Below are 24,186 nucleotides of genomic sequence, written 5' to 3' on the forward strand. Positions count from 1 at the left end.
ATAATTTTACACAAAACAACTTTATTGGTTCACTCCTCCTTTCTTCTCTAGTCGGGCAGGCATTAGAGTAAGTACAAAGGTTGATTCCTATCAAGCTTGGATCAAGAAAACCCAACCTCTGAGTGAACCTCATTTCCCTGAAGCTTTGAGATCATTGGGCAGGGGATGAAAGCTTCGATAATAAACTCACCATTGGAGCTGAGGTTGAGGGGCTGCTAGGAACATCGGAATTTGCCTTGAAGTCAGCAATCAACTCTTCAAAGAGTAGTCTAACAAATCAAAGACTTGTCATTTATTTGTTTTTAATTTTCCTGCAGAAAAGGTTTTAAGGATTTAATAGTTCAATTTTCTTGCACTGTTAGAAAAAGAGAAAGAGGAAGAGACCTTGCCATCTCTTGTCCTGAACAGAAAGGTAGCTAGAGTCACCTTACTTTACCAATATGCTATTTATACAACTGTGAGGTCACAGTAGTTTAGGATGGGCTGGGCCTTCCTGGGTCTTCCCGGATTAGAGCTGAGTGCCTTTTTCATTTTAACATTAAAACAAAAAATTTTGCACATCTTGGAATGACTGGTGCCACGTGGCGTGGTAAGAGCTAGTTTTTATTGGCAGCATAATCCCCAAACCTCTCTGTTACCTAAGATCCCTCTGTTTGATGGAGTGGTCCCACTTATCCGGAGAGTCTGTCCTTGCTCTGACTTTACACAGTTGTCCAATTAGGGCCTCTGCCAGCCTTGAGTGAAGAGACAAAACATCTGTGTGCCCTAGGAAAAGCCCGAGGTCCCACGCTCAGGTCCGCGAGGAGAATGTGAGGTTCGGGGATATGGTGACTTCAGAGCCACTTATTAATAGTGTCGGTTCATGTCTTGATTTTTCAGGTGCAGGGACGATACCGTGAACAACTACTTACGGATGCCACGGGATCTAGGGGCTGAGTGTTTTTCTCACTAATTTTAGTCTACCGGAAACCCGGATAAAAAGTCACTCCTCCTTGAAGGAAGTCCCTACCTGCAGCTGCTGGTGTCAGTACCGGAATCTCCTCCCAGCGTGACCTTCATTGCTCTGTCAGGACGACAGGCTCTGGAGAGGCTCTGAACTTGCACTTCCTCCAAGAGCATGAGCCGAGGCAGAGGGCACCTGTGCGGCCACCGGCTCTGACATCCACTTGCCTTCCTGGGGGTAAGTTCCCCACCCCACCCCCAGGCTCGTATGAAAGGCTTTCTCTGGAATTGGCCTCCCTGGTTCGGGCAGAGAGCGAGCCCTTCACGGCCTTCTGCAGGCTTTGAAGTGAGAAGAACAAGGGCGGCTATTCTTGTGGTTTCCCTAATCTGTGTACCAAGGGCAGCAGGGGCCCGGTGATCCTATGTTTGAAATAAAACAGGTTACAGAGCTGAAAGAACAGGAAGCAAACTGGGGCTCTCTAGACACAAACCCTTCTGCTTTACCTTGGGGCTGGCCATCCTGACTTTGCTCTCAAAACGTGAGAAATCGCTACCATTCCCAGGCATGGCTGTGGAGGGCTGGCCCGGGGGGAGCTGGCTTGGTTTGTAGTAACTCTCCTTTCCGTTGAGGGGAAGGAAAACCAGAGGCCGAAGACCGTGTCTAAGAAATGCCAAACAATTGGCCAAAACCTAAAAATAAGTCTCAAATTTAGCTTTTTTTTTTTTTAAGATTTAATTTATTTATTTGACAGACAGAGATTGCAAGTAGGTAGAGAGGCAGGCAGAGAGAGAGAGGTGGGGGAAGCAGGCTCCCTGCCGAGCAGAGAGCCCGATGCGGGGCTCGATCCCAAGACCCTGGGATCATGACCTGAGCTGAAGGCAGAGGCCCAACCCACTGAGCCACCCAGGTGCCCCTCAAATTTAGCTTTTTGTTGTCAGTTTTCAAGGTCAGATTGGCTGATGATGTCACTCATAACAGCCCAGCTAGCTTCCCTCTTGTCTCCTCCATTCAAAAGGGCTCCCTGTCACCTGTACAATACCATCCATTTGGGGCCTTGCTATAATAAATGGGGGTTTGCTCTGGATGTGTTAAGGGTACAAAGTAACCAACATGGGCTATCTTCCTCAACTAGCTTTTATACTAGTCGCTATCCATAGAGCTGTTGGAATAAATAATAATAATAATGCTAAGTACCTAACCTGACCAAAGAACCAGGCACGAGAGAACATGTTACTGTTTTGACACGTTTCCTAATTTAATCCTCACTATGATCCCGTGAAGAAAGGATTGCCACTATTCTATTTTGTAAATGAGGAAACATTGGCTTTCCCAGTGTGTTGGCTCTTCTCGGCCATTCTGCACCCTCTGCCGCCCTCCTCGGTGCCTGTGAGGCTGAGCCTTGCTCACACCACAGCCCAGCTCCCCTGTGAGCTGACTTTGGCAGGCTCCAGGGATCAGAGGGTAGAAGGAGAAGAGGTCAGGATGTTTCTGTCTCACTCCATCCCTCCCCCATGTCGGATCCTTGCGGCGGCTGCAACCTCCCTGGACCATGCAGCTCTAGCAATAGGCCCCCTCTAACGTGTCCTCCCCTTGGGGCTACAGCATTTCCTCCCCGACCTCCCACCTGAACAGCAGTGATGGCATCTCCCTGTTACTAGACTTGGATGCTCTCTGTCTTTGCCTCCTCCCTCAACCCCGTTCTCACCTCTACAAGTAGCTACTTTATGAAGTCTCTTCATTTGAACCAATCAGGGGCAAACTGTGTTCCTGTTGAGACCAATTGATACATCCAGCAAAAGGAGTGCAGACCAGAGATTCAAACCCAAAACAGCCAGTGTTGGGGAGAGGAAAGGTAAACAGATAGTGAAAGAAATAAAATTAGGACGACCATGGCTCAGTTGGTTGAGTGTCTCCCAGGGTCTTGGGATCCCGGCTCAGAGGTGAGCCTGCTTCTCTCTCTCCTGTCCCTGCTTGTGCTATCTCTGTCTCTCAAATAAATAAAATCTTTTAAAAAATTAAATTAAAAGAACCATAAGAAAGTGTTATGGAAAAATCAAAGACCAACAAAAGTACTTTGTAGAGGATGAGCCATTGTGTTAGATTTTTGATATATGAGTGGAATTGAGACAAGTGGATATAAAGAACAGAGTTTCAAATGCAAACAAAAGCATAAACCACATTTTGAGAACAGAAGTAGTTTAGTACCAGAATAGGAGCAACTTTATGGATGGTGTTTCTCACTAAGGAAGTCTACTATTCCATGAATGTTCTGTCATATTGAAAAAAAAAAAAAAAAAAAAAGAGTCCGCAGTCAAATAAGATTGGATAACTTTGATTTAAAGGAACTTAACCAAGTTTCTCCACTCAGGACTTCTCAGAGCATTTGAAAGGCCAATACACATGTTTGACTTTTTTTTTTTTTTCATGGACAACCTATTCTAACATCTTCTAGAGGTGTGGGAGAAAATAAAGTTTGGGAAATAAGATTCTACAATCCTGTAGGAGTCCCTGGCAGACCAATTCAGAACGCACTGTGGCAGCCGGAATTCAGAGCATATTCCAAAATGTTCTGCAAAAAGTCAATGAGAATATTACAAATTGTGAGCAAATAACGTAGAACAACATCATGTAGCCATAAAATGAGTTGTGAAATGTAACAAGCAGCCAAGCGGACATTGGATTTATTATCTTGACATTCCCTGTAAGGTAGGAATGGTAGAAGGGCATTAAACAGAAATTCAGACTTATATCCCAGAAAACACTAGAGCCCTTGTGGTATAAATGGTACATACAATGTGTCCTGGTTTTAGTGACAGGCAAGCCAAATTATCTCAGACCTGATATTTTAAGCAGATTAGAATTTCACTTCTTAATTCATTCAATCATTTGTTAATAAAAATCAGTTGAGCCTCTCCTGGGAGCCAGGCTCTCTGCTAGACTACCGAGGAAAACCAGAGAGACAAGAAAGAAAAACAAGACAGAGTTCCTACTGATAGGGAGCTCGGGACCCCTCGAGGTTGAACATGTACATATGTACAGTTGACCCTTGGGCAATGCCCGGGTTATGGGGTGCCGCATCACAGTCCTGTACTGTGTTCATTGAAAAAAATCTGCATATAAGTGGATCCACACAGTTCAAACCAGTGTTGTTTAAAGGTCAGCTGTAGTTACAATTTAAGATATGTCAATACGATTCTCTAAAAGCATAGAGGATGAATTTACATATCTAGCAATGAAGGATCTGGAAAACTTCAGAAAAGAGTTGATATTTGAGTTTGAAGGACAATTAACATTTGCCAGAGGAAAAAGAAGAAATCTCTTAAAATACCTTGATTTTTAGTATCCAGACCCCATATTTAACCGCATAAAAGCTTGCTCCTTATAAGACAGAAAAGAGAAAATCCAGGATTTATGGATAAATATAAACATAAAAACAAAATAATCCCCCCCAATGCCTTTTAACGTTACAGAGATTTGGGAGAAAATTGTATTACATGAATATAAATATCAAAAGATTATTAATGTCTATTTCAAAGCCAGTGGCTCTGCTGCTTCTCTTTGAATTAAAGGAAGAAAAAAAACCCCTTTATTTTCCCTTTTGTTCTTGTTCATGAGATCAAGTAGTCGAGTTGGAGGACATCAGAGAAGCCCAGGGCTGGCCTCTGGAGACTTTTTGAATTGGACCAGAGAAAATGAGAAACACATAGTTACTTCAAAATGTTTCTAATTTTTCAGTTTAGAATAGTGCCCAAGGTTTACAGGAAATTGCTAGTGCCAAAGCCTGTTTTTTTTCCTGATAATTTTAAATTGCTATATTCTTTTAAGTAGGATTAGAGTAAAGCTTTTCTTTGCTGTGCACCATTTTTTTTTAAAGAGCACCATGTGTGCCACTGTGGCAATTTAACTCTACAACTACTTTATATATTAATCTTTTGCATATTATACCTTCCCATATTTATATTCAGAGTGTGCTTATATTTCTAAACACTTAACATGAGTAATCTAAACTTAACAAAAAGAGGAATTTTAACAAAGTTTTAAGTGCGATACAAATACATTTGTTTTATTAAATGCTATAAAGATTTTTTAAAGTGGTGCTTTTTCCTGGCTTTTCCAAAAACTATGGCTAATTACAGGAGTTTATTGTGGTTTTATTTTTTTACCATGCAAGATTTTAAATCCACCATCACAAAGAAAAAATCTGGTTTTGCTCTCAAAAACACTGACAAACATACAGACCTGGTAATATCAGTGGTTCAGTAGATGTTTGTGGAATAAATAACTGATGGTACCACAGGGGAGCTTGGAAGAGGAGACTAAAAAATATAACCCTGACTCCCATTTGAATCTATAATTTCTCCTAAATTCAGTTCCAAGAATCTCTTTGTTGCTACAGACCAGAGTTAAGACAGAACGCCTTGAGAGTTGTTTAACAGGAGTCCCAAGACCATTTCTTCTTACAAAGCCTGCATTAAACATTTTAGCATTGATGCTATACCAACGTAATTGATTGATTGATTGATTGATTGACTCATTCATTCATTCAACAATGATAACATTTATTGAATATTCACAATAGTAGTAGCAGTAGCAGTAGTAGTGGTAGTAATAGGTAAGTTCAGTTTAGAATTTATTTTGTGCTGAGCCCTATACCATGTGCTTTGTACTGACTGAGTCTTTACAATAGTCCTAAATTAGCCCCAGAACACAGATGAGAAAAATGAGGCACAGAAACTCATATACTTGTCCATGATCACCCAGAGACTAAATGAATTCTAAATTGGATCCAAGAGAATCTGACTCCAGATTCCATAATCTTTGCTACACCAGGATCCCATGGTAGGTGTGTCCGTCGATCACAGAATATGTACATCCTCCCTCCTGGCGAGGATTACGGTGTCATAGACCCAAAGGCTGCCAGAGCAGGTGATCTAGGCTCTCTTTTTACAGATGAGAAATAAGGCTGGTAAGTGAGCTGATTTACCCAAGGTCACATAGGCAGGTTTAGAATGCCCCCCCACGCGCACCCCCACCCCACCGCCAATCTCCTGTATTGTCTCTCATTTCAACTCTCTTTACTCACTAGATGGAGCTGAAAGCCCTACTTAACCCAGTAAACTTCTAGACCCATACTATACACCACAGAAGAAGCCACATTATCATGAAAGAAACCACATGGAAATGATTTTTAAGTATGTAAATGTATCTCCTTAGAAATAATCCTCATTGATAACTTTCGAACTGACTTAAATTGTTGAAGCTGATTACAGGGCTCAGCCTCAGGAAAAAAATAGGCTTCAAAACAGTATTTAGCTGTTTAGGTTTAGAGATGGCCTTGGGTTTCTCACCGACCTGCGTTCAGTCATCTTGTCTGCTGCTCTAAGGTCATTTAACAGGACATTACTTAGTGATCGCACATTGGGAACAAAAGGAAGATAGAATCCAAAGGATCTTTAGAGCTGGAGCGACATCAGCAGCTGATTCAACCTCCTTATTTAAGCTCAAGAAAAGGCAGGTCGGGGAAGCAGCACAACACCATGAGAAGAGTTGGCCAGTTCACTGGAGACCAGATTCTAACTAGCAGATACCCTGTACTGCAAAGCCTCAGTTTTTCCTACCAATAAGGTGTGTCTGTGATTGGGGGCAGATATAATGCCTGAATATGAACTGATGAAGCTCAGACATGCTGGAAAGGAATTTATCAGCTGCCACGAAGAATCCTGATTCTCTTGCAGAAGACCTTGACTTTCTTTGGGATCAGTGTACTACCACAGAAGTCAGTGTGGCCAGGGTTTATAATTGGGACATAAACAGAAGGAAAAAAAAAAAGATGATTTCTACCAAGAACAAAGCGTAATGCTGGCAATTAGAAATGTGGTTCAGTTTTCCAAACATTATTTTAAATACCCCAAGGTTTATCCCTAAAGGTTGATATGACTTTGACTGATTTTTTAACTGCAAGAGTTAAAACTTTCTAAAAAGATTTTTTAAAACACGATGAGTGAAAAAGTTGATGAAAGAGTGGGACAGATCGGGCAGAAGTCCCATCCGTGTTACTCAGTAGTGTAACAGTGGGTGTCTTAGCGATCTGCTCTGGACCTCAGTCTCCTCACCTGCAAAATGGGGATAAACCTTATCTCTATTTTTTTCTGTCTTGAAGATTACATGCAGTAAAGTTTCTTTCACACTACTTGGCACATAGTATGTATTCAATAAACAATAGTTACAATTATTATAATTATAATTATTACAGCCCGTACAAGCCCCCTCATTCATCCACTGATTCGCTCATTTATACAGTGAAGGCACTCAATGAGATGAAGTTTATTAACTTCTCTCAATGAGATAAAGGCTTGCTAAAGCCTTTGAGCTCCACCTCAAACTCCATCACTTCTTGGAAGCCAGAGTGGGAATTAATGATTCCCTCTTCCATGTTCTCTAGCTGGAGCCTGATCTAGTCTGTATCTCACTTGTTCCTGTATTTGATTTTTTTTTGTTTGTTTGCTTGTTAATATCCACAGCATACCTTCCTTGAGGTGAGGGAGATCTGCTCCTCTCACTCTCTGTCACAGTCACCTTATACAGAGTGAGCACTCAGGAAACACGGGGACTTGCCCTGAATGCATTTTTTAAAAAGATTTTTAATTTATTTGACAGAGATAGAGTGATCACAAGTAGGCAGAGAGGCAGGCAGAGAGGCAGGCAGAGAGGGAGTGGGAAGCAGGCTCCCTGCTGAGCAGAGAGCCCGGAGCAGGGGGGCTTGATTCCAGGACCCTGAGATCATGACCCAAGCCGAAGGCAGAAGCTTAACCCACTGAGCCACCCAGGTGCCCCCTGAATGCGTTTTTGACAACTGGACTACTATGCACATGAAAAGTATTTGACAATTATGAATGTGGGTTTGAACTGAGTTCTTAAGAAGCAGTGAGGGTTTTGGTTTTTCTGGTTTTGCTTTTGTTTTGGGAACTGGAGAGTGTGTCAAATACATAAAGACAAATATCTAGGCTCAGCAGGAGGGCATCTGCTATTTCTCTTGGAGATCAAGGCACACTACAGATCTGTTGCTTGTGTTCCTGTGGCAATTACCATGATAACCTAAGAACCATGTAGTATCCCTTTCATTTCACTCTTGACAGCCTCAGGAAACAACACGAGTGGGTGGTGCTTGTTTAAGCCCTGAGTTCACGGGGATCAACTGTAGTTAGAGCTTCCTTGGGTTGGGTAGGGAGCATCAGACCTGAGATGAGCTATGGGAGTGGTGATAGGGAAGGGATGTGCTCCTGGGTCCTTCCGTGCCTCAGCTTCTCTTTCTGAGTGATGGGAATAATGATCTTATTTTCCACCATCCTAGCTCCCCAAATTGGTTACAATGTAATTTTTTAAACTATCAGGACAAAGGAGTCATGAATGTCAGTGTGGGTTGAGGTCCTGCTGAAAGAGCCTGCTCCAAAGCAGAGCTAAGTCTTGTTCTTCTCATATAACAGATGTAACTGTGGCTAATATTTATTCAGGGTTTACTCTGTGTCAGGTGGTGTGCTAAGCGTTGTATGTGTATTAATTCATTCAGTTCTTGAAACAACCCAGTGAGGTAGTCTCCATTTCAGAGAGGAGGAAACAGAGGCACAGAAGGGTTAAGCCAAAAGCTACACAGCTAATAAATGAGAGAGGTCAGAATAGTACTCACATAGTTAAATGCCTCTGGTGCACTCTTAATTATGTTGCTGTACTGGCTTCCTCTGGCCATCTCTCTAATTTGGTGCCTACCACCATGGTGAGCATGTAGCTGATGTTCAATAAATATTTGAATTGGGATTAAACTAATGATACTCAAGCATGGTTGAGAAGTCTTTCCCTTCATCCTCTCCTTCCAGTTCCAACTCCAGCTCCTCTATTAAGGAAGGTATTTGGCTTTTAATGATGTTTTTCCAGTTGGGAGCTGTGAACCCTTGGAGATCCATAATTAACTTTTCTTTGTAGTTTTCATATAGATTGAATACAAACACATTCTGGATCGTTGGGATAACCATCTAATACCAAGAACTGCCTTGTGATTTCAGTGTCTATGTGGACTACGCCTTGGTGTCAAGAGCTATAACTTTACCCCTCATGCTATTAAGAAAGGAATAGTGTAGGGATGCCTGGGTGGCGCAGTTAAGCCTTTGGCTCAGGTCATGATCCCAGGGTCCTGTCCAGCTCCCTGCTCAGCAGGGATTCTGATTATCCCTCTCCCTCTGCCCTTTCTCCCCACTTGCCTTCTCACTTGCTCTGTTCTCTCTCTCAAATGAATAAAAAATCTTTAAAAAAAACCCACAAAGTTAACACATATAATATTACACACATATATATATTATATATATTAGAGTCAACTGAAAGCCAAATATTATAATGACAAAGGGTGTGAGTAAAGGTGTGGTTGCTGGAACAGAGGAAAGAAGTGAGAAAATTGTGTCAATACTGACTGAGAGCAGGAGAGCCACCCAGAGCTCAAATGTACCCATATCTGGGTAGTCAGTACCACATGATGCTAATAGCAGTTGAGTAAACATTACTAATTTAATGTTACTGTACTGGGAAGGGATTTTTATATTTAATTTATAAATTTGTTTTGGCTTTATTCCAGAATTGTTCATAAGCTGTAACAGAAATGTGTATCTGATTTAATGTTTATAATATAGTAAGGTAACATTATAAAAGAAACTAATTTAAGCCAATACTGGGGAGGTTTGAGAAAATTTTGCCCTTAAAATAGTGGAGGGTATCGGTTTCTCTCACACTGAGAAACACTACACAACAGCACATGTTGGGGCTTTCCTATTTAAAAATCAATTGCAGACACAAACCCATTAGGTGTATCATTAACACTCTGGAGTGAAAGAGTATGTTAGACCCTCCCTTTCTGAGAGTGGGCTTTGATGAGAGAACGGACCCCTAAGGGGCCTGACCTCGAAAATGTGGCCTCTGTACACTGGGCAGGTCATTAACCCTCTAAACTTCAGTTACTTATCTGTAAAACAGTGGTTTCTGCCGCTTCTTCATCGCAACGGTTGATGTATAAAGCTGGTTCCCCGAAGGGGCTCCTCGTCATCTCTGTTACATACTGATGGACTGGGAGAGAAGAGGAAAGCTCTAGCACTAGATTTTTTTTTTTTTTAATTTTTATTTATTTGACAGAGATCACAAGTAGGCAGAGAGAGAGAGGAAGGGAAGCAGGCTCCCCGCTGAGCAGAGAGCCCGACGCGGGGCTCGATCCCAGGACCCTGAGCTTTTTTTTTTTTTTCTTAAGATTTTATTTATTTATTGGACAGGCAGAGATCACAAGTAGTCGGAGGGGCAGGCAGAGAGAGGAGGAAGCAGGCTCCCTGCTGAGCAGAGAGCCCGATGCGGGGCTCGATCCCAGGATGCTGGGATCATGACCTGAGCCGAAGGCAGAGGCTTTAACCCACTGAGCCACCCAGGCGCCCCTAGCACTAGATTCTTAAATGGCGCAGTCACCGGCCTGGCTAGAGGGAGACCCGGCACTGTGGACTCCTAGGAGAGAACTCAAGGAAGCAGGCCCGCTGGGCGAGGAGGTGGCTCCACCAGCTGGTGCCCCTATACAAAGCTGATCCGGGCGGTGGGTTCAGCAGCCCGCCGGCACTCAGAGGCGGCCAAGGCCTGCCGTGCTCCGGGCCCCACGCACCCCGCTCGCGTGCGGAAAGGGATGCAAAGCATTGGTGGTCCAGCCCCCCGAACGCAGCTGTGCGTTCCTCGGAGGCACCTGAGAAACTGGGTGAAGCGGAAAGGACCTCGGTCATCCCCTAAAAACTCAAGTGCACAGAGTTCTCCCAACTCTTTAGTTTGCCGAGTTTCCCCATGCCCCAGGTGTAGCCCGCGTCCCCGGTTCTAGGTGGGGTTGGGGGCGACCCTGGGGAGCACTCCGTCTTCGCGAGCAGGCAGCTGCGTGCAGACGGCGAAGGCCCGAGACTCGCTCGGGAGGCTGCGGCCGAGCCCCGCGGCTGCGCGGGGCCGGGAGGGTGAAGGCGCCGGGCTCCCCGGCCGGGCGGGCCCTCCGCGAGAGCGGCGCGGGCTGGCGCTGAGAGGCCGAGACCCGCGAGAGCCGACGCGCCGCGGCGGCCCACCTGCGCGGACCGCAGGCGGCGGAACCCCGGGGCTGGCGGCCCCCAGCTCCCGCCCGAGGCGAAGGGCGGGGGCTGGGGGGGGGGACGCGCGGGGTGGGGTGGGGTGGGGGCGGCGGGCGCGCGGCTTCCCCGAGGCCGGAGGCGGGGCGGGCGGGCCTCGGGAGGCGCGGGGGGCGGACCCGCCCGCTGCCGGCGTTGCTCGCTCGCCCGCCCGCCCGCTCGCACTCGGTCGCGCCGAGGGGCAGGCATGGGAGTCGCACGCGTCCTCCCGGCGCCCACACCTGTTGGAGCGGCGCAGTGAGCAGCAGTCCCTGCGGGCTGCTCGGCGCGGGTGAGTGCGGGCGCGGGCTCGGGACGCCGCGGAACTCGCGGGGAGCGCGGCGCCGACAGCGGCGGGACAAAGGGCCGGTGCGCGCGGCGTGGGGTGACTGCGGGCTGCGGGGGGGCACCGGGGACTTCGCCGGGCCGCCCTCGGGGCTGGAGGGCTGGGGCCCGCGGCCTGAAGGAGCTCGGCGGAGACTCAGGGGCAGCAGGGCGCCTGCATTCACAGTGTCATCCGGCAGCGGATGGGAAAGACGGGTGCTGCCTTGGATGCTGGGTGGGAGCAGAGAAGAGCCGGCTCTGGGTGAGCTCTCCTCCAGCTGAGCGATGACAACACCCTGTCTCCTCCGCGCCCGCACACCCCCACCCACCACCAGCATTTACTTTCCTGGGATTTTGCATACATGTATTCCAACATGATCTGAACATTAATTTTTAACTCTGGGCGCGTGATCGTGAACACATCTTAGCCAGCAAGGAAAGTGCAGCAAGCACAGGTTAGGAACTAGGGTCTTTTCTCTGGAGCTTTAATTGATGGCCGTGTGCTTCCTTATAAACTGTCTGTGAACTATCACCATCGTTGGAAGCAAATATTTCTTCTTCGGCCTGTGGAACGAGATAACTTTTAAATAAAAGTTTGAAAAGTTTAAAAAATGTCTTTGAAGAGGAAGGGGAAGAATTATTTTGGTGAGGAAAAACCACCATTCCCCTCCGGAATACAAATTAGGGTTGCTTTCCAACATCTCATGAAAAAGCAGCTGATAAAATTCCGGGTGTTTTATTAACCTTCGGGCGACACCCAAGAGACTTCAGAAAGAGAAACAGCCCCTGGCTGGTGGAAAGCTCCAGGTTGTTCGGGATCAGTGTGGGGATGGACTGGCTTCCCTCAGCGCCCGAAACTGGACTTAAGGGGTCCCTCCCTGTGCGCTCCTCCGAGCAGACAGGCCAATGCCAGTCATATTCACGTGGCCATGGGGAAGGAGTTGACTTTATAGTTTGAAGTTAGCTGTGGCCAAAGCCTAATGCCAGTTAAAGTGAGGATATTTATTGTCCTTGTTTCAGGGTCCTCCTTGTGCCTAAGAGCACTGAAAATAGACCTTAGGATTGTGTCTCTCAAGAAGCCTGATGGAGGAAGGAATTTAGGAGAAATACTACAAAAGACACTATGTTTACTTATGAAAGTTTCATCATATGTAGACCTTCTGCATTCGAATAAATTGTTTCACTTGTGTTCTTCCCACTTAAATAGTCACTGTCATGCTTTCCTGTACCTGAGCTGGAAAGGAAGCTTTCTTGCCAGGTAACTAATACGGATCTCATTTTTGTAATACCGATACTTTATTCAAGTAGGTGATGAATTTGGGTGCACTTTTCTGTTTGTAGTATTAATACTGCAGTGCCCATTGGTGGATCTGAGAACATTACTGGCCCCAGTCTGCAGTGTCTAACAGGCTCAGGTTCTCCTACATAGTTTTCTTCTCATGGATCCCGTAGGATTCAGTCCACCGGGCATTATTCATGCATAACTCCCACGGGCTCTGGGGAATTCCTTTCTCCAGGTCTCACCACTGACAATTTGGTACACTCTGTTCTTGTTCTGCCCCCTCCCCCGCCCCGGTTTGTCCCAAGCTCACTAGGGTCGTTCATTTTGCCTAAAAGTTGATACAGAAGAAGTTAAACTTGGTTTGACCACAAGATTATGTTTAGGGTGCCCAGGCTTGTAAATGCCCTGTATTTCTTTCCTGTCCGGGCTGTAATTCTTAAACCATTATGTGATTAGGTCTGTTTTCCTTTAACAGGTTCTGTGACTCGGGAAAATGAGACCAAGCCTGGCTGCAGAGGGTTCACAGAGCTTTGTTCATTTTTAGGTATTTGCTTTAGGAATTAGCATGGTTTCACTGTTCAGTATTCCTGCTGCAGATTCCATGGAAAACCCTTTGTTAGCCTTCCAGATGGTGTCCAAAACTTTTATCTCCACAGACTTGCCCACTGTTTGTTTCAACATTACTGTTTATAGTGGTCACAGGAATTCATCTGTTGTACAATAGAGAATGTATGTCCTGAGGATTAGATTTTTTTTTTCTTTTCTCCCAGCACTTGTTTGCTAGAGTAGTTAGTCATTCTCCCAAACACTTGCCCTCTTGAGGAGAGCTGGGTTGTTGCAGTGTTGAAGACTAAGGTGCAGTTCTGGGACAGAGAAGTGTCAGTGCCCAAACCTCTAAGCAGATGGCTGTGGTTTGTATGTATGTCAATGTGCACAGCCCCTTCACCATTAGATTATTAGTGGGTTTGTGAAGTAGCAGCATCCTCCTAAGGTATAAATATTTTTAGACGGTGGACAGCAGGACAGTGGCTCATGCTGAGTGCTGGAACACGGAATGTGTAACTCTTGTCAGTCAGAGATACAGAGTTGGAAAAGGAATCGTTTCTGTATTACTAAGCATGGTTAAAAAAAATACTTGCTTATCTTAATTTTTTGTTCCGCTTTGTCATTCGGGTGAAGCGATACATGAGAATACTTGGTTGAGAACTTTCCAAGATAATTATGTATGCGAGGAATCTTTATCCAGTAAAGGCTTATTCCTAGAAATGAAATGTTATAGACCTGAATTTTTTTCATCTGGAGTTAGATATAATGAAAATAAGATTTGGAAGATAAGATTTGGAAATCTTTGTGTTGTTTTGTTTTGTTTTGTTTTGTTTTGTAAGGGGTGCGTATTTCAGACAGTTCTGTAAAGATAAGGTGACTCATTTGTGAAGGCAAGAAAGAATTTCAAGTTAATGGAATCCATTGGCTTCCTTTCCAACAGTGAGATTATGAAGGTTGTTGTTATATCTGTTTCTATCCTAGAGTGTTTGTTTAAGTAGACTTAAATGGGCATAGTGCAGGCTTGCTTAGAGTTTATAAAAGTGGAAACAATACTTGTCTTCTGGGAAATTATTCAGGAAATTATCATCAGGTAAGTTGAGAAATTAATGCAAAGCCACCAACCTAATTTTAAAGCATCATGGTTATCATTGGCATCTTATTAGTGGGGAAGGAGTCAGGGTAGGGTGTGATTGCCTTGGGAAAGGGCCTTGATGGGTGAGATTCCCCCTCACACTTTTCTGAGAGCCTGCACACCCAGCCATCCTTCCACACCATTCTTGAAAGCCGCCCTCTGCTGGAGGCCTTTGTTTCCTTGGAGAACTGAGGAGGAAAATCTTGTCTCCCAGATAGGCAAGAGATTAGCAAAATAAATTTTCCTCTTCTCCTCCACCTCTGGCCTCCTGAATTCTGTGCGTGTAGCTCCCAAACAGTAAATGATGGTGCAGACCCTGTTTGTGTACAGCAGAGTGCTTGCCCTGGGCTTTTGTGACCCTGGAAAATTCTAAAATTAGAAAATCCTGGGTCTGAAAAGACCAGTACTAAAAAGACTAAAGGGATCATCCATTCAGGTTGTTACTCAGAATAATTTCTAAGCTACCCTAAACACACATCTGGTAAAGGGGTGAGCAGTTTATGAAGTACATAACCTTAATATAGATGTCAGCTTAAACCCATTTGGGAGCCTGAGAACAGACAACTTTATCTCCCAATTTATAGTCAGTTAAAAAACCATTACGTTGCATACCTCATACTAATATAATTATACTTCAGTAAAATTTTAAAAATAATAATAACAACAAACTTAACCACTTTGGAAGAATTTGACCTGCATTAGTCTGCTTTAATTTCTAAATATGAATTACAGTCTTTTTAATGCAGTTTTATAGCCTTCAAAGTTACAAAGAGAATTTAATCAAGATAAAAAACCATCAGAACAAGGTCTTACCACAAGTTAACGAGTTCAGTTTAAGCAATAATATAGGGAACCTGCAGGCGGTGTTTCTGAGTAATGGAAGTTTCTGTTTTTGAGGGATCCAAAAAGTTTATTCCTAAAGGATGAAATCTTGACACTACCCTGTTGGTTTAGCAGACCTTTACTTAATAGTTGGGCTAATTTCTCCTTCATTGGCTAAATTCATCAGAATTTAAGTTGTAAGAACTCTTGAGTTAGTAATATCATTGAATGATTGTTAGGTATTAGTTAGATAATATTCTATCTAGAATATTGATATTGATATTCCTTAGAGAATATTAATGTCCTAATAAAACTCTCTTTAGCATTCTCTACCAGCATCGTATGATTTATAAATGATCCCAAAAGTTCTTGGCACAGTCACTTGTCCTCTCTCTGAGGAACAAATTCAGTCCTGTATTTTAAGAAGCCGAGTGAAGCCATGGCCAGTGAGAGACCCTAACTGACTGCCCAGCCCTTATGCCCACGAAAAAACTTGTCTCCATTTCTCCAGACCCCTAACTCTCCTAAATGTTCTTGGGAGCTGGTTCCAAAACATTTTTTGAAAAGACCGACCTTAACAAAAAACAAACAAACAAACAAACAAAAAATCCGTGACCTCACTGTGAGATAAGACATGTTTCAAGGACTGAAAATATTTTTTAAATGGGTTTGCTGAAGAGGCAAAGCACTTGGGAAAGTGAAATTAGAGTTAATTTTGCCTAGGAGGAGGTTAATTCATTAAGACCCAGTTCCCAGTTAAATATTGCAGACTCTTTCCTGCCATTCTCTTCCCTGACACTCCTGCCAATGGACTATTTCAATGTTTGGATAAAGAGATGCCACTGGAGGAATTCTGCTACAGTAGATAATTCAGGCTCTGCACTCCAGCATCCAGTTCACATGTAAATTTCCAGTTTGAGACTTGAGGATGCATGCTCTAGATGGTGGCCCATGTGAGCATGCTCTAACCACCCTGTCCCTGTTCTTCGTGCACACCAAAAGGATTACCTACAGTTTACAAAAACTCATAGCATAATTCCATCTCCTCTCTCTCTCTCTCTCTCTCTCTCTCTCTCGCTTAAGAATCACATTTTGGCAGCTTGGACTTCTGGATCCTGTGTTTTCTTTCTTAGATAAGCAGAAGTCAAACTTGGCCTAACACATCTGCTGGTCCATGTTAGCAGGCATCAGCATTCTCCACGGTAATCTAAGGGAGGAGGCAAAGGCGGGTAGGGGTCCAAGACGCAGCCCTTTGGGAGACGCAGGATTCCTCCTAGTACATATCACACTTGGCAGGGGTTCTAGTGTGAGGGGCATTTAGTTACCCAGACAGCAACTTAGAGAGAAAAAGGCTGTCCAGGACCTAGGTATGTTTAAGGACTGGGTCCTGAGCCAGGAGATGGGAATGATCAGACACAGAGCAGTCTCCTGAAGTCTCCTAAAGGGTTGTCCTCACCATGACTAGCCCACCTGGGAAGTCCCCAGTAGGGAGGAAGGCTTTCCTAGCATTAGCATCCCCTCCCTCATCCACTTAGAGCCTTTAGTCATGAAGGTATCTACCCTCCCCACCAGCAAGCACATGCAAACACGTATGTGCACATACACACGTCCCCCGGGGTTTCAAGGATTTTGGGAAACAACTAGATGTATTACCTTCCTGCAGAAGACCCAAGGGACTCTTCCTGTTTGGCAAAAGGGAAAGAAACAATTTCAAAGAATCAGTAAGAGCCAAGGAATTACCTTTTCTGGGAGCTCATTCCTTTTTTATCCTATCCCTGTTTTCTCTAACAGAAGTGGAATCAGAGAGAAGGAGTCAAGCAAAAAGATCCCAGAAAGGGGGGCGGATAAGCGCACCTCTTAGTAATATCGTGTGTGGATATTGGGAATGTGGGTTGGCATGCTCAGCTGGACTAGATCAGATCAATGGGATTTACCAGTTTTATGTAAAAGAAAGCGAAAGGTACCCAAAAGCTGCCAGCAGGTCTGTGCTCTCAAGAGGAAGAGAATGGGAACAAGGAGATGGCTTCTCCCTGTCTCCTGCCAGGTTCCAAAGCCTAGGAGACCTAACCCTTCCCTGTCCTCCTTTCGGGAAAACTTTACCGTGAACACATTACCTTACGTGCTACATCAGCTTCTCCTGAACAGAAGATCCGCAGCCAGTCAGAGCCAGCTGGTCCTTGAATGTTAATGGGAGTACTTCCCAATCTTGTTTTTCATTGTTGTTTTTCTGGTGGGATGATTGATCCAGCTCTTTGAACATACATTTCAGGAGAAAATCTAAACTTCAGTTAGTGTACACAGTCTTGCATAATATGGCTCTTGCTCCCCGCCTCTCCCACCTTTGCTAAGCTAAGTACAGTTTCTGAAATGACTTGCACGGTTGCACATCTCCATGTCTTTTCATACTACCGTCCCCTCTCTCGAAGTGTCCCCTTCACCTTGTCTTAGATCATCTAACTTCTCACCTTCACCACCCACCTCAAGCATCACCTCCCCTGGAATGGCTCCCCTGTTCTTTATCCTCCCCACACCTGGATTCCATGCCCTTTTCCCCAAGCCACGCCATCATCCACATACATCTCTGTCATTAGCAGTCAGCATGCATCGTTCCAGAAACGTGGTTTTTGTAGCTACACGAATCACTCACTCACTCTTCGATAAATACAAGTACTCATTCAGTAAATCCACTCAATAAATCTTTGTTGAGCGAGCATTAGCATAGGGCCAAATTCAAGGCATTCAGTGGAGCCAGGAACATAGATACAAAGACCTGAAAAGTAACCAGCAGTAAAGCTCACAATGTGATACCTGATGCTACGTTAGAGCTTCAGATCTTTGACAGAGATCCTGTTAGCAGGCCACAGAAACCGAAGGAAGAAGGAATGTCTTGTTTGCTTAGAGGCCTGATGACTCTAGAACTAAATTAATAATAGTTAAGGTTGTTTTAAATTAAAAAAAAAAAAAAAAGGGTTCCTGGTGGCTCAGTCATTAAATGTCTGCCTTCCACTCAGGTCATGATCCCTGGGTCCTGGAATCGAGCCCCGCATCTGGCTCCCTGCTCAGTGGGACGCCTGCTACTCCCTTTCCCACTCCTCTTGTGCTCCCTCTCTCGCTGGGTTTCTGTCTGTCAAATAAATAAATAAAATCTTAAAAAAATTTTTCAAAAAAAGAAAAAAGTCTCATGCTCTCTGTGGAGTCACTCCCCATTTCGAAGCAATAGGAATCCCAGCTAGTGCCATACTGTGGAGCTATCCCTCCTCCAAGCCTGGGTCCCTCAGTTAGCTGTGCAGTTGAAATTTACAGGAGCAAGTTGCACTGAAGATTTTCCAAGCACAGGCTGTACTGAGAACGACAGAAAGAAGGAAAGAGGGGCAGGTGGACCAGGGAGGTGGGAGAGAATAAAAGTTTAGAACCGGGCACAAAGATGGCCAGAAGTCACACAGAACCCGGGGCTCCCAGAGCAGCTCCTCTGGGGATGAATGACCGTTTGCTCGCCACCTCGCGCTGGGCCATCATTAGGGGCATCTGAAACGTAGGAGGGAATGAATACCCCCATTTCATTTTGAGCACCGGTAAGTTCCCGGGTTCAGCCTTGGATTGTAAGTGAGACCATTATCTTGGGATTCCTCTCCACACCCTGATTCCTGAGGAGGGTTCACAGACTTGCAAACAATGACAGGCATGCTGCCGGCCTGTTTCCTCAGCCAGCCGCTGCTCAGCCCCTTGCCCTCCTGACCTGCTTATCTTTGTTCCTACAGAGTGGTGCTCAGCATGGCGGGGATCCCAGGGCTCCTCTTCCTTTTCCTCCTCCTGCTCTGTGCTATTGGGCAGGTGAGCCCCTATGGCACCCACTGGAAACCCACTTGGCCTGCTTACCGCCTCCCCGTCGTCTTGCCCCAGTCCACCCTCAACCTGGGCAAGCCGGACTTTGAGGCCGAAGCCAGATTGGATGTGTCCTCCTCGTGCGGACCCCAGTGTCATAAGGGGACTCCGCTGCCCACTTACGAAGAGGCCAAACAGTACCTGTCTTACGAAACGCTCTATGCCAACGGCAGCCGCACGGAGACGCAGGTGGGCATTTACGTCCTCAGCGGTGGCGGGGGCCGAGAGTCTTCGGGAAGGTCTCGGAGGAAGCGGCAGATTTATGGCTATGACAGCAGATTCAGCATCTTCGGGAAGGACTTCTTGCTCAACTACCCCTTCTCCACATCTGTGAAGTTATCTACGGGCTGCACGGGCACCCTGGTGGCGGAGAAGCATGTCCTCACGGCTGCCCATTGCATCCATGACGGGAAAACCTATGTGAAGGGAACCCAGAAACTTCGAGTGGGCTTCCTGAAGCCCAAGTTTAAAGACGGCGGTCACGGGGCCAACAGCTCAAACTCTGCCGGGCCGGAGAAGATGAAGTTTCAGTGGATCCGGGTGAAGCGCACTCACGTGCCCAAGGGTTGGATCAAAGGCAATGCCAACGACATTGGCATGGATTATGACTACGCCCTCCTAGAACTCAAAAAACCCCACAAGAGAAAGTTCATGAAGATTGGGGTGAGCCCTCCTGCTAAGCAGCTGCCGGGGGGCAGGATCCACTTCTCTGGGTATGACAATGATCGACCCGGCAACTTGGTGTACCGCTTCTGTGATGTGAAAGACGAGACCTATGACCTGCTCTACCAGCAGTGCGACGCCCAGCCCGGGGCCAGCGGCTCCGGGGTCTACGTGAGGATGTGGAAGAGGCAGCAGCAAAAGTGGGAGCGGAAAATTATTGGCATCTTTTCAGGGCACCAGTGGGTAGACATGAATGGTTCTCCGCAGGACTTCAACGTGGCTGTTAGAATCACCCCTCTCAAATATGCTCAGATCTGCTATTGGATTAAAGGAAACTACCTGGATTGCAGGGAGGGGTGACGCAGTCTTCATGTACTTATTTTAGGAGAGGACAAATGTTGTCATCGGGGTGTGTGTGTGTATGTGCGCGCGCGCGCGCGCGCCTGAGTGTGTGATATCATGATACCTTTTACCTAACTTTTTAAAGTTGCAAGATGCCTGGCTTTATGATTTGAAAACTGGTTTGTGTATCCTGTATCATTTAAGGAGTTTAAAGGCATACTTTTGCATAGAAATTAAAAAAAAAAAAAAACACACCACACTGATGTTTGGGACAATAGGAAATATTTAGCAAGTAAGTTAATCTTTCACTTTTGGAGAACTTTGAACTTTTTTCATCTGAACTTGTTTCAAAGGTTTATATTAAATATGTGGCATACGGGAGATAACAGATTCTTAAATTCTTATGTGTGTATATATATGTGTATTTTCTCCTGAGATTCATCTTGGGGTTTTTTGTTGTTGTTGTTGTTTTTAATGCCTAGTCGTTAACATTTCCAGAGGGCAGTGTTCCCCGTACAACTCTTCAGAAACTTCACAATACTTCGTAGACAGGCGGGTATAATATTTTGGATTTGGAGGTGTTTGCACAGTAGTCCTTGATAAGTAAAAGAATTTGTTGACTATATTGGTACACCTTTTAAACTGTGTCTTACAATAAGTCAGTATCCCAAGTTGCTTGCAGTTTTGAAATAGTTTCCCTCCCAAAGACTGTTGCGGTCCTTCTGGAGAAGACCCAACCTATGGCCCTGTCAGCTTTGTGACGCACCAGAGAGGGCAGCGTTCCACTTCACAGGATTTTACTCACGTTCCTTGAACGCTCTCTTTTCCAGAAGACAATCATCAGGACCCAATTAGAAAAACCTGTGTATCGCTTCCCAGCGAATGGTTGTGGTCCCACTAAAAACAATCATTTCATTTTACCCCCGGAGTATAGCACACCTCATGTTTTATCATTTGGATGGAGTGATTGCAAATGAATTAAATTCCAGAGAGCAATGGACACATAGTTCTGCAGATGTCACACCAGACTGAGCCCTTGTCTGGAGCCTGGCACAGGCCTACAGCCAGATCAGAATTGTTCTACAGAGTTTTCAGTGTGCTTTCAGGGAGTGATGGACTTGAGCGATTTGGAAACTTCTCTCCTTGACTTCACTTACTATAGTAAAAATATTTGGATGGTGCTTTAAGAAAATCCCAGAGGACATTCCCCCCCCTTCTCCGGCCCCCACCCAACTGGCTTTAAAGGGCCTCTTTTACTGGGTTACTTGAGACTACAGGCACATAACAATCAAACACCAGTAGTAAAGATGGAAGTCGGGAGAATGCAAAGTGGATCAGAATTCCCGCTCCAGCAGACGTCTGTATGAATGTTTTACCCATAGGATAATCACAGTGTATAAAGAAAAGAATGTGACTTATTTTATGTCCTCATTTTATGCCTCTTAGCCTGAGTGCGTCTTCCTAAATGTCTGGGGTGGGGGGAGGGGGGAGCAGAAGAGCAAAGGGATTACTTGTACCTTAGGTAATAATCAGCCTGAACTGTAACTCTCTGCAAGGACATTCAGATATGGCACTGAAGCTTAAACTTTCTCCGGGTGGCTTTTGGCTTGGGTTTCTTGAGCTTTTCAGAAGAATAATCCTGATAAGACATTCAAGAAATGGACAGCCACAGCTTTCTTCCAAATCACATAAGAAATATCATGCATAACAGAGAGGTAAGGCCGCCGGGATTCTTCTGAGCTCTGGTACAGTTTGCTTTGAAATCTAGCAGGAACTGAGCGTGAGGGGGAAGAGAGGTCTGCATCCCCGCATTTGGTATTTGGGGGGTTTTATTTTTGCTCTTGATTGATGTGAAAAGAAGTTCACTGAACACCTAGACAAGACTGATTAAAAAAAAAAAAAAAGATGCTCCTTTTGTGAAGCACCTGATTTCCTGATTTTGATATTTTGCAAAGTTGAAACTTCTTCCGCAAAGGTAGGCAATGGCACAAAGTCAAAGTAATATCAATGTTTAGTTCACAAATAGGTGTCATTTACTCAAGAAAAATACCCACATGCTATGTACGACAGAACTCATAGATGGTAAAATAACTCAACGTGTCATGTCTTCAGTGGTAATAAAAGGAAGCATGGCATCAGATTGTTGTGGAATTGGAAATAAAAAAGAACGGACTCATGAAATTAATAGAATTAGTGTTTTACATGTATTGATTATACATGGTAGAGATGTATTTCTAGTAAGGCTAGTAGAACGGCATTCCTAAAATATGTGCCATAAACACTCATCCCTCCAGACAATCTCCAAAGAACAAAAAGGGCACCACCGTTGGGGGGTGGGGGGGGAGCTGCCTCCTGGTACTCCCTTTCCTTAGCAGGGATTCACTTGCCTGTTTGCACTTTGAAAGCTCTAAGAAGTCCTGTAGTAAAGAATCATGGTAATGTTTTAAAATCTGCACTTCAATAAAGACCTTTGATCACTGAACCTTTGTTTTCTCATGTAATGCCAATGAGTGATTTAGTGTTCTAATAAGTACATTGTGGGGATCTCTGTAGCAGCCTTGGTCAAGGCGATTGTGCAGAAAGTAGGATGAGCCCTTAGTGGCATCAAGCATTGGTGCCTTTGGGGTGTGGCCGGAACACGGGATCCAGATTGGGAAAGGTTCCGGGGGTAAAACAGGAGAGAGGAAACTTGCAAATCATTTGTCACTGCGAGTCAGAAAGTTGTGGCAGAATCCGGGACATTTTTTCCCCAGAGACTTTATTCAGAATTTTGAATTTTAGAAAGGATCTAGTCCGAAAAAATGAAAAAATAGGACTAAAAAGGAAAAGAAATATGAGCCAGCCAGTAGTGGAACTGTAGGTGTATTTTTTTTTTTCGTTACTTCTTTTGGACTGAAAGTGGATTTAAAATGACTGGAAAGCAGGTTGGAACCTCAAGATCATGGTCTTCTCTTTGTGTGACCCTGTGTCCCTGTTCAGTACCAGGGCAAACCCCCGGGGACACCAGGCAGTATTTAAGGTAGCGATCTCTCTCTAACACCTACTGGAGTCTTTGGTCCAGAGTTTGTCAAGGATGACACATGATGCTGAAGGGTAGAGAGCCTGCCGGGGGAGTTCTGACCCCAGTCCTTGGCACTTCCTTTCAAGGGGCTGGTCACTGTCCTGGACCAGGGAGGCTGGTAGGCTCTGCCCAGGCCTGGCTCTCCTTGGTTTGTCTGAGTTTTTTTTCATGCCTGGCCCTCTTAGTCCTTATTACGAACCAACTCAAGGATGCCTCGAGGTTTCCACTGTCAGTTTATTTCTATGGCTGTTTGGTAGAACGTCCATTTATTTTATCATCTAGAATGGAGTTTTTTTGAGAATGGGAAGTCTGTGAATAATGAGTTTAGGACAGCAGGCATATACCAGGTGTGTCCCTGGAAATCCAGCATGTCTGCTCCACTCTAACTGGTAAGCCCTTCAGAGCACTGTCTGGAAGGAATGCAGACCGACAGCCATGCTTGGTAACCTTGGAGCAATGGCGGGGCTGCAGCTTCCTGCCTGCCTCATCTCTGGGCTGTCATGGTGGTTCCTCCCGCATGCCGCCTTTGCCTGGAGCAGCATTTAGAGGGCTTCCAATGCAGGAAGGGTATTAAAAATTTTTTTGCTGGGCTGGCATTTAGAGCAGATAGGTGGTAAACACGGACCATTTCTAGCAGATAACATATCTGTTTATAGTCTGCTGTTGGCCCAGAGGAAGAAAGAAACCAGCTTCCAGGAATAGAATAAATAAGGCTAAGAGCTGGGACAGCAGACTGGTGTGGGAACATGATGGCCTTGGAGTTGGGCACACTGATTCCATAGTTGCCTGGTTCCTTTTGGTGAATAAATCTCAGTGCAGTTTAATTGAAGACTTAAAACCCTCCTATCTGATTCAAAGATCCTCTCTCTTCAGGTCCAGCTCCTCCAGTGGGCCGGAGTGGAGCAGAGAAAGAGGGAAAGGGCAAACATCTGTGTCCTCTCAGTGATTGCTGGTTCTCCGGTAACACCAGCTCTTCCATCCTCCTTAGCACATACCTGTGGTAATGTAACCCTCTGCCTTCTGAGTTTGGTA

General features: G+C 45.1%; 1 protein-coding gene across 2 annotated transcripts; it reads left to right on the plus strand.

Annotated features, from left to right (window-relative positions):
- Positions 1-788: 788 nt before the first annotated feature.
- Positions 789-22,573, plus strand: PRSS23 (serine protease 23). Of its 2 annotated transcripts, none has more exons than XM_080817828.1 (2): positions 789-1,180; positions 18,965-22,567. In XM_080817828.1, exon 2 carries the CDS (start codon positions 18,978-18,980, stop codon positions 20,109-20,111), a length of 1,134 nt encoding a protein of 377 aa, XP_080673954.1. In that variant the 5' UTR covers positions 789-1,180; positions 18,965-18,977; the 3' UTR covers positions 20,112-22,567. The 2 variants fall into 2 exon arrangements, with proteins under 2 accessions (XP_080673954.1, XP_080673953.1); XM_080817827.1 differs by lacking the exon at positions 789-1,180 and adding an exon at positions 11,289-11,392 and having other exon boundaries at positions 18,965-22,573.
- Positions 22,574-24,186: the final 1,613 nt, after the last annotated feature.

The sequence above is a fragment of the Martes martes genome, assembly GCF_963455335.1.
Source record: "Martes martes genome assembly, chromosome: 10".
NCBI classification, from domain to species: Eukaryota; Metazoa; Chordata; class Mammalia; order Carnivora; family Mustelidae; genus Martes; species Martes martes.

Excerpts from the sequence above, each read along its gene's own strand:
- PRSS23 (XM_080817828.1), top strand. The coding sequence starts at position 18,978 with ATGGCGGGGATCCCAGGGCTCCTCTTCCTTTTCCTCCTCCTGCTCTGT.